At 55.5% G+C, this 13,746-nt stretch overlaps 1 protein-coding gene across 17 annotated transcripts; it reads left to right on the top strand.

Annotated features, from left to right (window-relative positions):
• The first annotated feature begins 295 nt into the window (after positions 1-295).
• On the top strand, positions 296-13,440 carry TBXA2R (thromboxane A2 receptor). 17 transcript variants are annotated; one of them, XR_013409514.1, is made up of 5 exons: positions 341-703; positions 5,592-5,714; positions 7,549-8,417; positions 11,353-11,944; positions 13,323-13,440. XR_013409514.1 is itself a non-coding variant. In XM_077979138.1 (4 exons), the coding sequence occupies exons 2-4, from the start codon at positions 7,632-7,634 to the stop codon at positions 11,673-11,675; spliced, it is 1,230 nt and encodes a 409-aa protein (XP_077835264.1). In that variant the 5' UTR covers positions 325-703; positions 7,549-7,631; the 3' UTR covers positions 11,676-11,963. The 17 variants fall into 17 exon arrangements, 9 of the variants coding, with proteins under 9 accessions (XP_014977948.1, XP_077835264.1, XP_077835269.1 ...); XR_013409513.1 differs by having other exon boundaries at positions 11,353-11,949; positions 13,332-13,440; XR_013409510.1 differs by lacking the exon at positions 5,592-5,714 and having other exon boundaries at positions 297-703.
• The last annotated feature ends 306 nt before the right edge of the window (positions 13,441-13,746 follow it).

Below are 13,746 nucleotides of genomic sequence, written 5' to 3'. Positions count from 1 at the left end.
CCGATTCGCCTGGACCTGCCCCGCCCCCTCCAGGCCTTGGGTGCTGCCCAGATGGTGAATAATGCGGGCCTGGCGGCGGGAGCGCCGGGAAGAGGCCTGGCAGGGCGCTGGGCGGCTGGAGGGGCTGAGGCTCTCGAGGAGGGGCCCCTGCCACCCCCACCGCAGCCACTGCATCCCTGCCACCTGCGGCCTGGGGGTCCCAAGGGCACCATCTTCCCCAGCGGGGAAGTCCCGGCGTGCTGGGGGCACCCACTGACCCCAAGTCAGCCAGGCCTGGGCCCGAGGGGCGTGGCCAACGCAGGGTGGGCGGGGCTGATGAGAGACAGCGAGAGACAGAGACAGGACCGAGAGAGCGAGCCGCGGGCTGCCAGCGGCCCCTACCCGTCCCAGCTCGGCTTAGCCCCCGCGAACTCCTCCAGGCCGCGCCCCCGGGGCATCCTGTGCCGCCACGCCCTCCATCGGTGTCCCGCGGTGACGGGGCAGCGCCAGGGTCCTCTGCTGGGCCCGCCCCTGGCCACAGCCAGACTGACTCAGTTTCCCTGGGAGGCCCCACTGGAGCCCGTCCTTCCCTTCCCTCTGCCTTCCCCCAGCCGTCGCCCCAGCCTCGGCGCCCGCACATCTGCCTGCCCAGCTCCAGACGGCGCCCGGACCCCCGTGCGCAGGATCCAGCCAGGTGGGAGCCCCGCAGATGAGGTCTCTGAAGGTGAGGTCGCCCTGCCGGCTCACGGCGGGATGCGCTGCTCTGGCTTGAGCCCGGGCTGCTGGGCGCATCCGGCGCTGGCCCTGCCCTGCTGTGGGTGTGTCCAAAAGCCCTCGGTTACAGCGGCCAGGTGCCAGGTGTCCCCTGTGTGGCCCGGGGGTGGCATGGGTGCCCTGAGGCCTGCACTGGGCGCCCAGGCAGCTGGATCTGGGTGTGGCCCAGGCTGATTCTGTTGGGGGTGCTCTCTGGTCTCTGTGGGGCCACATGGCTGTGAACAGGGGTCCCAGACTCAGGTGGCTGCAGCTGGGGAGGGGGCCCAGGCCCTGGATGTGGCAGGGATCGAGTGTGGTTGTGTGGCTGTGTGTGTGTGATTTTGTCTCTGGGAGTGAACCATGCGTGGCTCTGGTTGTGTGTCTGTGTCTGTGCGTGTGTGGCGGTTGTGTGTGTGTGACTGTGTGTTTGTTTCTGCCGAGCGTGTGGGACTGTTAAACATTATGTGTTCATCTGTGCATCTTTCTGTTTGTGTGTGTTTGTGTGTATCTATGCACCTGCTGTGTTTCTGCCTGTGTGTCTGTGTTTTTCTGTCTGTGTCTGTCACATTTCTGCCTGTGTGTCTATGTGTGTCTCTGTGTGTCTGTGTCTGACGTGTTTCTGCCTGTGTGTCTGTTATGTTTCTGCCTGTGTGTGTGTCTGTGTGTCTGTAGTGTTTCTGCCTGTGTGTCTGTCTGTGTGTCTGTCGTGTTTCTGCCTGTGTGTGTGTCTGTGTGTCTGTAGTGTTTCTGCCTGTGTCTGTCTGTGTGTGTCTGTGTGTCTGTCGTGTTTCTGCCTGTGTGTGTGTCTGTGTGTCTGTTATGTTTCTGTCTGTGTGTGTGTCTGTGTGTCTGTAGTGTTTCTGCCTGTGTGTCTGTCTGTGTGTCTGTAGTGTTTCTGCCTGTGTCTGTCTGTGTCTGTCTGTGTGTCTGTAGTGTTTCTGCCTGTGTGTGTGTCTGTGTGTCTGTTATGTTTCTGCCTGTGTGTGTGTCTGTGTGTCTGTAGTGTTTCTGCCTGTGTGTGTGTCTGTGTGTCTGTTATGTTTCTGCCTGTGTCTGTCTGTGTGTGTCTGTGTGTCTGTAGTGTTTCTGCCTGTGTGTGTCTGTGTGTGTCTGTGTGTCTGTTATGTTTCTGCCTGTGTGTGTCTGTGTGTGTCTGTGTGTGTCTGTGTGTCTGTTATGTTTCTGCCTGTGTGTGTCTGTGTGTGTCTGTGTGTGTCTGTGTGTCTGTTATGTTTCTGCCTGTGTGTGTCTGTGTGTGTCTGTGTGTGTCTGTGTGTGTCTGTGTGTGTCTGTGTGTCTGTTATGTGTCTGTCTGTGTGTGTGTCTGTGTGTCTGTAGTGTTTCTGCCTGTGTCTGTCTGTGTGTGTCTGTGTGTTGTGTTTCTGTGTGTGTCTATCTCTGTGTGTCTGTGTGTCTGCCATGTTTCTGTGTGTGTGTCTGTACATGTCTGTGCGTCTACCTGCTGTGTTTCTGTTTGTCACATTTCTGCCTGTGTCTGCTGTGTTTCTGCCTGTGTGTGTCTGGCTATCTGTGTGTGTCTCGAGTGTGCACACACGGCGGTGGCCTGAGGTGTGTGTTGGTGGAATCACTGTAGCTCGTGGTCCACCATTAACCACCAGCCACACTGCCTGGGTCCCGCCCCCTGGTCCCCTGCCAGCCCCTGAGTGAAGAAGGCTCCCTGCGTGCTCCCTGGGGGAGCCCCCACTAGAGAGATGGGGAAACCGAGGCTCACAGGGGGCCATGTGACTCAGGGCCCAAACAAGGCTGGTGGGAGTCTGGCTGGCTGGGGGAGTCCCCGCCCTGCACCCTATGGGCTGGGGACCCTGTTGGTGTCACAAACAGGAAATGTTCCCGGAAACGGAGCTTTGCGGTGAGGGGAGGTGGGCCCATTAGGGTATGGAATGTGTCTGCCTCCACATCCGTGCAGGGTCCGTGCCCATGAGCGTTCGGGTCTACAGCAGGCATGGGAGGATCTGGCCTGGTCCCTGAAGTTTCAGGCCCAAAAGGGCCCTGTGGGTCCAAGGTCCAAGGTCAACCGGGGTGACACGGAGCCTCAGGGCTCCCTCCTGGCTGCCCAGACACCTTGCAGGGAGCTGAGCTGTGAGTACAGCCAGGCGCCCTGGAGAGGTGAGAGCCAGGGAGGCCTGGGCTGAGCACGCACAGGCATGGAGATCAGAATCTCACCCCCAATTGCACCGAGCGGGGAAACTAAGGCTTGGCAAGGTGGAGCCCCACCCTGGCAGTGGCAGATCGGGGACTACAGCCTCCAAGCCTGTCTGGGGGAGGCGGGATGGGCTCAGGCCATGACAGGCAGGCGGGGTGGGCAGGGTGGGGCGCTGAAGAGAGGGGACTTGTTGAGAAATGGATGGATGATGAGGGGCTGCGCTCCAGGCAGGAGGAGGAGAAGGAGGGACGGGGCATGAGGATGGAACGTGGAGTGGAGGAGAGGCCTGCTGTTTGGGAACCGAGGATCACATTCCACTGGCAACCAGGCTTGGGGGAGCCAGGCCTGGTGCCCACGCCCAGCCGAGCGCCTGGGCCTCTGGAAACAGCGCCCCGTGAGCCGGGTCCCCTGTCAGGGGTGGCATCGGATGAGGAGGAACTCACTGTCCGCCTTCCAGAAAGAAGCCGGGAATTAAGACAGAGATTTCTGGAACCCGAGACCCAGGCAAATTCCCATCAAAGTTGCAGGACCTCAGCCTCCTGGGATTCTAGAATGGAGAGGCATTCTGCGTCCCGGGACTGAAGGAAGCATGTTAGAATTCCGGAACCCTGCACCCACTAAGGGCAAACGCCTGCTCTCAGGCTGCAAAATTCTGGAATTATTCAGCATGAAAAAGGGATCTTGGGTCCACACCTCTCCCCAGACACAGGGAGCGACCGTAATTTTCCCAAGAGCCGCACGGTGCTGCTCTACTCCCCCACGGGGTGGGGGCCCCTGCTGCCCCTCCTGGCCAATGCAGGAGGGAAGGGAGGCCCTGCCTGGTCCCCCCATTGGCCTCCTTGCCTGGAGAACTTGAGACGGCTTCCATCACCTGAACCCAGGGTGGGGAGTGGAGGTGGCGGGGGGACTGGAAACAGCCAGCTGTGGCCAGAAGGACTCAGTGCCAGTTTCCAGGCTCCCCTGGGCCAAGGGCTCTGGGCCATGCATTTGCTCCCAGCCACGGGAGGTGTGAGGGAGTTCCGGGTGTGTGACCCCCGGTGAGTGGAGTGTGGTCGAGGAGACCCTGAGACCCAGGAGGGACTGGAAGTTGCTCCAGGCAGAGGTCGGGGCAGTGGCTGCAGGGACAGCCGAGTCCCAAGGAATGTTCAGAAACGGCACATACCAGCTCTCGAGGGAGGAACGCCTTGTCCCAGGGGAAATCCAAGTGCAGGAATCCAAATCCCAGGCATCAAAGCAGCCCGGGGTGGAGGGCAATGACTGCCAGAGGCCGCGAGGAGCCCCCCACCGCATCTGCTCTCCAGGCCTCAGTTTCTCCTCTGGAAGCCCCACCTCCCACCACAGCGGCAATGGCCTTAGCTGTCCGCCCAGGAAGGGAGCGCAATGCTGCTGTCGGGAGCTGGATAATTTATGAGGCTGGATAAAGTGTAGCCAAACCCAGCAGCTGGGCCAAAGAGCCACAAATGAGATGGGGAGTGAGGGCCACAGTCACCCATTGGACCGCCCTGGAACGCATTAGCTGCTGCAACCCCACAGCCCAGGCACTGCCTCAGGGCCAGCAAGCACTGAGCGCCTGCTGTGGTGTGCTGGGTGCTTCATGTGGATCAGTTCATTCCCGTCACCAGCACCCACCCCCACATTTTTTTTTTTTTGAGACAGAGTTTTGCTCTTGTTGCTCAAGCTGGTTCAGTGGCACGATCTTGGCTCTGGGGCCCCGTTTCTGGCCCCAAAACATCACCTCCCCTCCTGGTGGTTCAAGCAATTCTCCTGCCTCAGCCTCCCGAGTAGCTGGGATTACAGACATGCGCCACCACGCCCAGCTAATTTTGGATTTTTAGTAGAGATGGGGTTTCTCTATGTTGGTCAGGCTGGTTTCGAACTCTCGACCTCAGGTGATCTGCCCGCCTCGGCCTCCCAAAGTGCTGGGATTACAGGCGTCAGCCATATCAGTCCCATTTTATAGGAAGGGAAACTGAGGCTCACAGTAGAAACATGCCAATTCCAAGGTCAATGAGAGGGCACACAGCGAAGCCAGGGTTCCAGTCTAGTCTGACCAACTTTTAAGAAAATGCTAGACCAGGCATGGTGGCTCACACCTGTAGTTTTGGCACTGTGGAGGCCAAGGCAGGAGTCCAGGAGGTCGAGGCTGCAGTGAACTAAGATTGTGCCACTGCTCTCCAGCCTGGGCCACAGAGCCAGGCTCCACCTCTGAAAAATAAAAACTAAGGCTGGGCGCGGTGGCTCAAGCCTGTAATCCCAGCACTTTGGGAGGCCGAGACGGGCGGATCACGAGGTCAGGAGATCGAGACCATCCTGGCTAACCCGGTGAAACCCCATCTCTACTAAAAAATACAAAAAACTAGCCGGGCGAGGTGGCGGGCGCCTGTAGTCCCAGCTACTCGGGAGGCTGAGGCAGGAGAATGGCGTAAACCCGGGAGGCAGAGCTTGCAGTGAGCCGAGATCCGGCCACTGCACTCCAGCCTGGGCGACAGAGCGAGACTCTGTCTCAAAAATAAAAAATAAATAAAAAAATAAAATAAAAACTAAATAAAACCTCACATCCACTCCAGCCAGGTGCTGTGACCTTAGACAAGTGACTTAACCTCTCTGTGCCTCAGTTTCACCATCTGCAAAATGAGGATCCTAATAGGACCTTTTTGTTTTGTTGTTGTTATTTATGTATTGATTTATTTTTGAGATGGAGTCTCACTCTTGTCACCCTGGCTGGAGTACAATGGTTTGATCTTGGCTCACTGCAACCTCGGCCTCCTGGGTTCAAGCAATTCTCCTGCCACAGCTTCCCGAGTAGCTGGGATTACAGGTGTGCACCACCACGTCCGGCAAATTTTTGTTTTTTTATTTTTCTTTTTTTTTTTGTTTTTTTTTTTGAGACAGAGTCTCGCTCTGTGGCCCAGGCTGGAGTGCAGTGGCCGGATCTCAGCTCACTGCAAGCTCCGCCTCCCAGGTTTACGCCATTCTCCTGCCTCAGCCTCCCGAGTAGCTGGGACTACAGGCGCCCGCCACCTCGCCCGGCTAGTTTTTTGTATTTTTTAGTAAAGACGGGGTTTCACCGTGTTAGCCAGGATGGTCTTGATTCCTGACCTCGTGATCCGCCCGTCTCGGCCTCCCAAAGTGCTGGGATTACAGGCTTGAGCCACCGCGCCCGGCCTCTTTTTTTTTTTTTTTTTTTGAGGTGGAGTCTCACTCTGTCGCCCAGGCTGGAGTGCAGTGGTGCGATCTCGGCTCACTGCAAGCTCTGCCTCCTGGATTCACGCCATTCTCCTGCCTCAGCCTCCCAAGTAGCTGGGACTACAGGCGCCCGCCACCACGCCTGGCTAATTTTTTGTGTTTTTAGTAGAGACGGGGTTTCACCGTGTTAGCCAGGATGGTCTCGATCTCCTGACCTTGTGATCTGCCCTCCTCGGCCTCCCAAAGTGCTGGGATTACAGGCGTGAGCCACCGCGCCCGGCCAGAAGCCGGTTCTTGAACCATCTCATTTTATTTTTACTTCACTTGTCACACCTGGCCCCATTTTTTGTATTTTTTTTTTTTTTAGCGTTGTTTTTGTTTTTGTTTTTGTTTTGAGACAGGGTCTCACTGTTGCCCAGGCTGGAGTGCAGTGGTGCAATTGTAGCTCACTGCAGCCTCGATATCTGGTGCTCAAGCAATCCTCCAACCTCAGCCTTCCGAGGAGCAGGGATTACAGGTGCATGCCACTACACCCAGATATATTTTTTTAAGAGATAGGGGCTTGCTGTGTTGGCCAGGCTGGTCTCGAACTCCTGACCTCAAGTGATCCGCCCACTTTGGCCTCCCAAAGTGCTAGGATAAGAGGCGTGAGCCGCTGCACCCGGCTTGGCTCTGATGTTGTGCAGTGTGACTGAGCTTAGCCCCACAGAGGGTAACGGGTCCCCGCCTGCTGCTCTCTACCAGCCGTCCCTGGGGAACCTGCCATTCCGAAGAAGTTATGTTTTTTGTTCCCAAAATAGAACTGGATTTCAGGGTTTATTTATTATAAAAGCGACACCATGAAAATGGAGAAAAAGGCCAGGCACGGTGGCTCACGCCTGTAATCCTAGCACTTTGGGAGGCAGAGGCGGGAGGATCACGAGGTCAGGAGATCGAGACCATCCTGGCTAACACGGTGAAACCCCGTCTCTACTAAAAATGCAAAAAATTAGCTGGGCGCGTTGGCGGGCACCTGTAGTCCCAGCTTCTAGGGAGGCTGAGGCAGGAGAATGTCGTTAACCCAGGAGGCGGCAGAGCTTGCAGTGAGTGGAGATCACACCACTGCTCTCCAGCCTGGGCGACAGAGTGAGACTCCATCTCGAAAGAAAGGAAGGAAGGAAGGGAGGGAGGGAGGGAGGGAGGGAGGGACAGAAGGAAGGAAGGAAGGAAGGGAGGGAGGGAGGGAGGGAAGGGAGGGAGGGAGGAAGGAAGGAAGGAAGGAGGGAAGGAGGGAAGGAGGGAAGGAGGGAAGGAGGGAAGGAGGGAAGGAAGGAAGGAAGGAAGGAAGGAAGGAAGGAAGGAAGGAAGGAAGGAAGACCAGGAGAGGATATTTGAGCTGGGGCATTGAAGGTTGTGTAGGAGTTCACCAGAGCTGCTTACACTGAAATGCAGAATTAATCACAAGCAAATCTTCTCTCGCCTCCCAGGTGTACCTGAACCAGTGCCAGCCTGCCCTGTCTCCAGCATCAGCCTGATGGGGTGGTGACCGATCCCGCAGGGCTCCGGAGCCATGTGGCCCAATGGCAGTTCCCTGGGGCCCTGTTTCCGGCCCACAAACATTACCCTGGAGGAGAGGCGGCTGATCGCCTCGCCCTGGTTCGCCGCCTCCTTTTGCGTGGTGGGCCTGGCCTCCAACCTGCTGGCCCTGAGCGTGCTGGCGGGGGCGCGGCAGGGGGGTTCGCACACGCGCTCCTCCTTCCTCACCTTCCTCTGCGGCCTCGTCCTCACTGACTTCCTGGGTCTGCTGGTGACCGGTGCCATCGTGGTGTCCCAGCACGCCGCGCTCTTCGAGTGGCATGCCGTGGACCCCGGCTGCCGTCTCTGCCGCTTCATGGGCGTCGTCATGATCTTCTTCGGCCTGTCCCCGCTGCTGCTGGGGGCCACCATGGCCTCGGAGCGTTTCCTAGGCATCACCCGGCCCTTCTCGCGCCCGGCGGTCACCTCGCAGCGCCGCGCCTGGGCCACCGTGGGGCTGGTGTGGGCGGCCGCGCTGGCGCTGGGCCTGCTGCCCCTGCTGGGCCTGGGTCGCTACACCGTGCAATACCCGGGGTCCTGGTGCTTCCTGACGCTGGGCGCCGAGTCTGGGGACGTGGCCTTTGGGCTGCTCTTTTCCATGCTGGGCGGCCTCTCGGTTGGGCTGTCCTTCCTGCTGAACACCGTCAGCGTGGCCACCCTGTGCCACGTCTACCACGGGCAGGAGGCGGCCCAGCAGCGTCCCCGGGACTCCGAGGTGGAGATGATGGCTCAGCTCCTGGGCATCATGCTGGTGGCCAGCGTGTGTTGGCTGCCCCTGCTGGTGAGTGGGGGCTCTGTGGGGTCCTGCTACCCTCCTGACTGGACCTCTGGTCACCCAGGGTGGATTTAAATCCTGATGGTGACAGCCGGGCGTGGTGGCTCACGCCTGTAATCCCAGCACTTTGGGAGGCCGAGTGGGCGGATCACGAGGTCAGGAGATCGAGACCATCCTGGCCAACATGGTGAAACCCCCATCTGTACTAATAATACAAAAAAATTAGCCGGGCGTGGTGGTGGGGGCCTGTAGTCCCAGCTACTCGGGAGGCTGAGGCAGGAGAATGGCATGAAGCCAGGAGGCAGAGCTTGCAGTGAGCTGATATCGTGCCACTGCACTCCAGCCTGGGCAACAGAGCAAGACTCCGTCTCAAAAAAAAAAAAAGAAAGAAAGAAAAGAAAAAAACCCAAAGCAAGTGACAGGTAGATTTGGCCCATGGGTCAACCCTTGCTCTAAACCCTCCCATGACTCCCTATTACCCTCAGAAGAAAGTCCTCACAGGCACTTCCTGCAGATGCACCTGGCCCACTCCCATTTGCCCTTCAGTGACTTCCCCAGGCCAGGTCAGGCACCTCTTCTGGGCTCTGACATCGCTTCCTCATCACAGCTTTGCCCACCCCATGCCGTAACCCCCCAGGCCCAGTGTCCGTCTCCCGACTAGAGGTGTGAGCCTATGAGGGTGTGCCCTGGGTGTTTCTTGGCTGCGATTGCTGCTTCATCCAGCCTACCGTAGGTGCTCAGAAAATTATTTTATTTATTTATTTGTTTCTTTATTTGTTTATTTATTTGATTTATTTAGAGATGGGGTCTCCTACTGTTGCCTAGGCTGGAGTGCAGTGGTATGATCTCAGCTCACTGCAACCTCTGCCTCCCAGGTTCAAGCGATTCTCCTGCCTCAGCCTCCCAAGTAGCAGGGACTACAGACACCCAGCTAATTGTTTTGTATTTTTAGTAGAGACCGGGTTTCACTATGTTGACCAAGCTGGTCTTGAACTCCTGACTTTGTGATCTGCCCGCCTCGGCCTCCCAAAGTGCTGGGATTACAGGTGTGAGCCACTGCGCCAGGCCCAGGAAATGCTTTTAATATAGTGATGCATTCTAATATAATATAAATTATTTTGGCCGGGCTCAGTGGCTCATGCCTGTAATCCCAACACTTTGGGAGGGTGAGACAGGTGGATCACTTGAGGCCAGGCATTCGAGACCAGCCTGGCCACCCTGGCCAACATGGTGAAACCCCATCTCTACTAAAAATACAAAATATTAGCTGGGCATGGTGGCAGGCGCCTGTAATCCCAGCTACTCAGGAGACTGAGGCAGGAGGACTGCTTGAACCCAGGCGGTGGAGGTTACAGTGAACTGAGATTACACCACTGCACTCCAGCCTGGGCAACAGAGCAAGGCTCCATCTCAAAAAAAAACAAAAAACAAAAAAAACAACTATATATACATATATATAATTGTTGCTATTATTAGTGCTATTATTATATTGAGACAGAGTCTCACTCTGTCGCCCAGGCTGGAGTGCAGTGGCTCGATCTCGGCTCACTGCAAGCTCCGCCTCCCAGGTTCACGCCATTCTCCTGCCTCAGCCTTCCAAGTAGCTGGGACTACAGGTGCCTGCCACCACGCCCAGATAATTTTTTCTGTAGTTTTAGTAGAGACAGGGTTTCACCGTGTTAGCCAGGATGGTCTCAATCTCCTGACCTTGTGATCCGCCTGCCTCAGCGTCCCAAAGTGCTGGGATTATAGATGTGAGCCACTGCGCCCAGCCAAATTATTTTATTTTATTTCATTTTAAGATGGAGTTTCGCTGTGTTGCCCAGGCTGAAGTGCAGTGGTGCCATCTTAGCTCACTGCAACCTCTGCCTCCTGGGTACAAGGATCCTCCCACCTCAGCCTCCCAAGTAGCTGGGACTACAGGTGCGTGCCACCGCACCCGGCTAATTTTTGTATGTTTTAATACAGATGGTGTTTGACCATGTTGGTCAAGCTGGTCTCAAACAAATTATCTTAATATAATGTAACATTTATTACAATATAATTGTATGATAAATGATATATATCAATTATATGCAACATTATAATTATGAATAATAATTATATTATCATATAATTGATTATTTTATACTAATTTGTAGATAACATTCTTATTTTAAATATTTACTTTTAAATAGAGTTTAAAAATTTCCTATCATCCTGGCCGACAGATAAATATAATTTTTATTATTTAAAAATTATATTTATTTATTTATTTTGAGACAGGATCTTGCTCTGTCACCCAGACTGGAGTGCAACCATGCCCGGGTAACTTTTTAGTTTATTTTTACTTTTTGTAGACATGAGGTCTCACTATGTTCCCCAGGCTGGTCTTGAACTCCTGGGTTCAAGCGATTCTCTCCTATTGACCTCCCAGAATGCTGAGATTACAGGCATGAGCCACTGTCTGGCTAACAGTGCTCTAATTTATGGACCCATCAGTAGGAGCTCAGAGAGGTTAGTCAACTCTCCTGAGGTCACCCAGCAATGCAGTAACAGAGAGGACACCGGCCAGGCGCGGTGGCTCACTCCTGTAATTCCAGCACTCTAGGAGGCTGAGGTGGGCAGATCACTTGAGGTCAGGAGTTCGAGACTAGCCTGGCCAATGTGGCGAAACCCCGTCTCTACTAAAAATACAAAAATTAGCTGGGTGTAGAGGCGGGCACCTGTAATCCCAGCTACTTGGGAGGCTGAGAGAGGAGAATTGCTTGAACCGGGGAGGCGGAGGTTGCAATGAGCTGAGATCGCACCACTGCACTCCAGCCTGGGCGACAGAACGAGACTGTGTCTCAAAAATAAAAATAAAAAACGGAGTGGACCCTGGATCTCAGGGGACCGGGGCAGGGACCGGGGCGGGTGGGGCTGGAGGCAGGGCCCAGGCTGACCGCTGTCCCCTCTGCAGGTCTTCATCGCCCAGACAGTGCTGCGGAACCCGCCTGCCATGAGCCCCTCCGGGCAGCTGTCCCGCGCCACGGAGCAGCAGCTGCTCATCTACTTGCGCGTGGCCACGTGGAACCAGATCCTGGACCCCTGGGTGTACATCCTGTTCCGCCGCGCCGTGCTCCGGCGCCTGCAGCCCCGCCTCAGCACCCGGCCCAGGTCGCTGTCCCTCCAGCCGCAGCTCACGCAGCGCTCCGGGCTGCAGTAGGAAGTGGACAGAGCGCCCCTCCCGCGCGTTTACGCGGAGCCCTCGGCCCCCTGGGACAGCCCATCTGCCTGTTCTGAGGATTCGGGAGCTGGGGGTGCTGGATGGACAGTGGGCGTCAGCAGCAGGGTTTTGGGGTTGACCCCAATCCAACCCGGGGAACCCCAACTTCTCCCTTTTACCAAGACCTCTCCCTTTCTCGGCTCCCTTTTCCCATCCAGAGCTCCTACCACTTCTCTGCGCCCCTCCCAGCCCCAGGAAGGGCGCGGGGACATTGGAAGAGAGTCTTGCATAGCTATTATTATTATTATTATTTTTTATGGAGTCTTGCTCTGTTCCCCAGGCTGCAGTGCAGTGGCACCATCTCAGCTCACTGCAACCTCCACCTCCCGGGTTCAAGCGTTTCTCCTGCCTCAGCCTCCCGAGTAGCTGGGCCTATAGGCGCATGCCACCATGCCCGGCTAATTTTTGTATTTTTAGTAGAGATGCGGTTTCACCATGTTGGGCAGGCTGGTCTTGAACTCCTGACCTCAGGTGATCCATCCACCTCGGCCTCCCAAAGTGCTGGGATTACAAGCATGAACCACTGCACCTGGCTTTTTTCTTTTTTTTTTTTTTTTTGAGATGGAGTCTCACTGTGTGGCCCAGGCTGCAGTGCAGTGGCACAATCTCAACTCACTGCAAGCTCCACCTCCTGGATTCAAGCGATTCTCGTGCCTCAGCCTCCTGAGCAGCTAGGACTACAGGCGTAAGCCACTGCGCCCGGCCTTCCATTGCTCTTTCACCCTGAATTTGACCTACTTGCTGGGGTACTGTTGCTTCCTTTTGAACCATCAACCGGGAAGGTTCTGTCCAGAAAAAATTGAATGTGAACGGGGGCACCCCCTTTTCTTGCCAAAATATATCTCTGCCTTTGGTTTTATTTTCCTTGGGGTCCAGTTGTCAGTCTCTGGGGTTTTGTGCACTGAACCTCACCCGGGGCAGACAAGGGCAAGGCTGGGGAGGATGGGGAGGGAAGAGAGGATTCGGTTCCTCCCCCACTTGTTTCTCGAGTGTTTCGTAATCACTTCATGGGTGGTACCGCCTAGAATTCTCCCAGCAGCCTGTCATGGGAGGGCTTCAGGTTAGCCCTGGTCAAACCACCTTTGAATCTGCATGTTATTAAAAGTAGGTATAATTGGGCCAGGTGTGATTGTTCATGCCTGTAATCCCAGCACTTTGAGAGGCTGAGGATGGTGGATCACCTGAAGTCAGGAGTTCGAGACCAGCCTGGCCAACATGGTGAACTCCTGTCTCTACTAAAAATACAAAAATGGCTGGGCGTGGTGGCTCATGCCTGGAGTCCCAGCACTTTGGGAGGCCGAGACGGGCGGATCACCTGAGGTCGGGAGTTCGAGCCCAGCCTGACCAACATGCAGAAACCCTATCTCTACTAAAAATACAAAAAAAAAAAAAAGAAAAAAAATTAGCCGGGCGTGGTGGCGCATGTCTATAATCTAAGCTACTCGGGAGGCTGAGGCAAGAGAATCGCTTGAACCAAGGAGGTGGAGGTTGTGGTGAGCTGAGATCATGTCATTGCATTCCAGCCTGGGCAACGAGAGCAAAACTCCGTCTCTAAAGACAAACAAACAAACAAACAAAAAATTAGCCAGGCGTGGTAGCAGGTGCCTGTAATCCCAACTATGCAGGAGGCTGAGGCAGGAGAATTGGTTGAACCCAGGACGCAGAGGTTGCAGTGAGCTGAGATCACACCGCTGCACTCCAGCCTGGGCGACAGAGTGAGACTTCATCTCTAAATAAATAAATGAATAAAACAGAGAAAGAGAGAGAGAGAGAGATGCAAAAGCATGGAGTGGTGCCCCTGTTTTCTCTACCGTTCACTTGTTCACCCAACAGTCTTTCAAACACCACCGTGTTCTGTACAGCACCTTGCACATGGTAGGTGCTCAATAAATATTGGGAGAAAGGACCAATGGTGGCTGGGCGCAGCGTCTCACGCCTGTAATCCCAGCACTTTGAGAGGCCGAGGCGGGTGGATCACGAGGTCAGAAGATCAAGACCATCCTGGCCAACATGGTGAAACCGCATCTCTACTAAAAAGACAAAACATTAGCCAGGTGGCTGGGCGCAGTGCCTGAAGCCTGTAATCCC

Source organism: Macaca mulatta, chromosome 19, assembly GCF_049350105.2.
Source record: "Macaca mulatta isolate MMU2019108-1 chromosome 19, T2T-MMU8v2.0, whole genome shotgun sequence".
In the NCBI taxonomy this organism is placed as follows: Eukaryota; Metazoa; Chordata; class Mammalia; order Primates; family Cercopithecidae; genus Macaca; species Macaca mulatta.
This window is presented reverse-complemented; position numbering and strand designations above follow the sequence as displayed.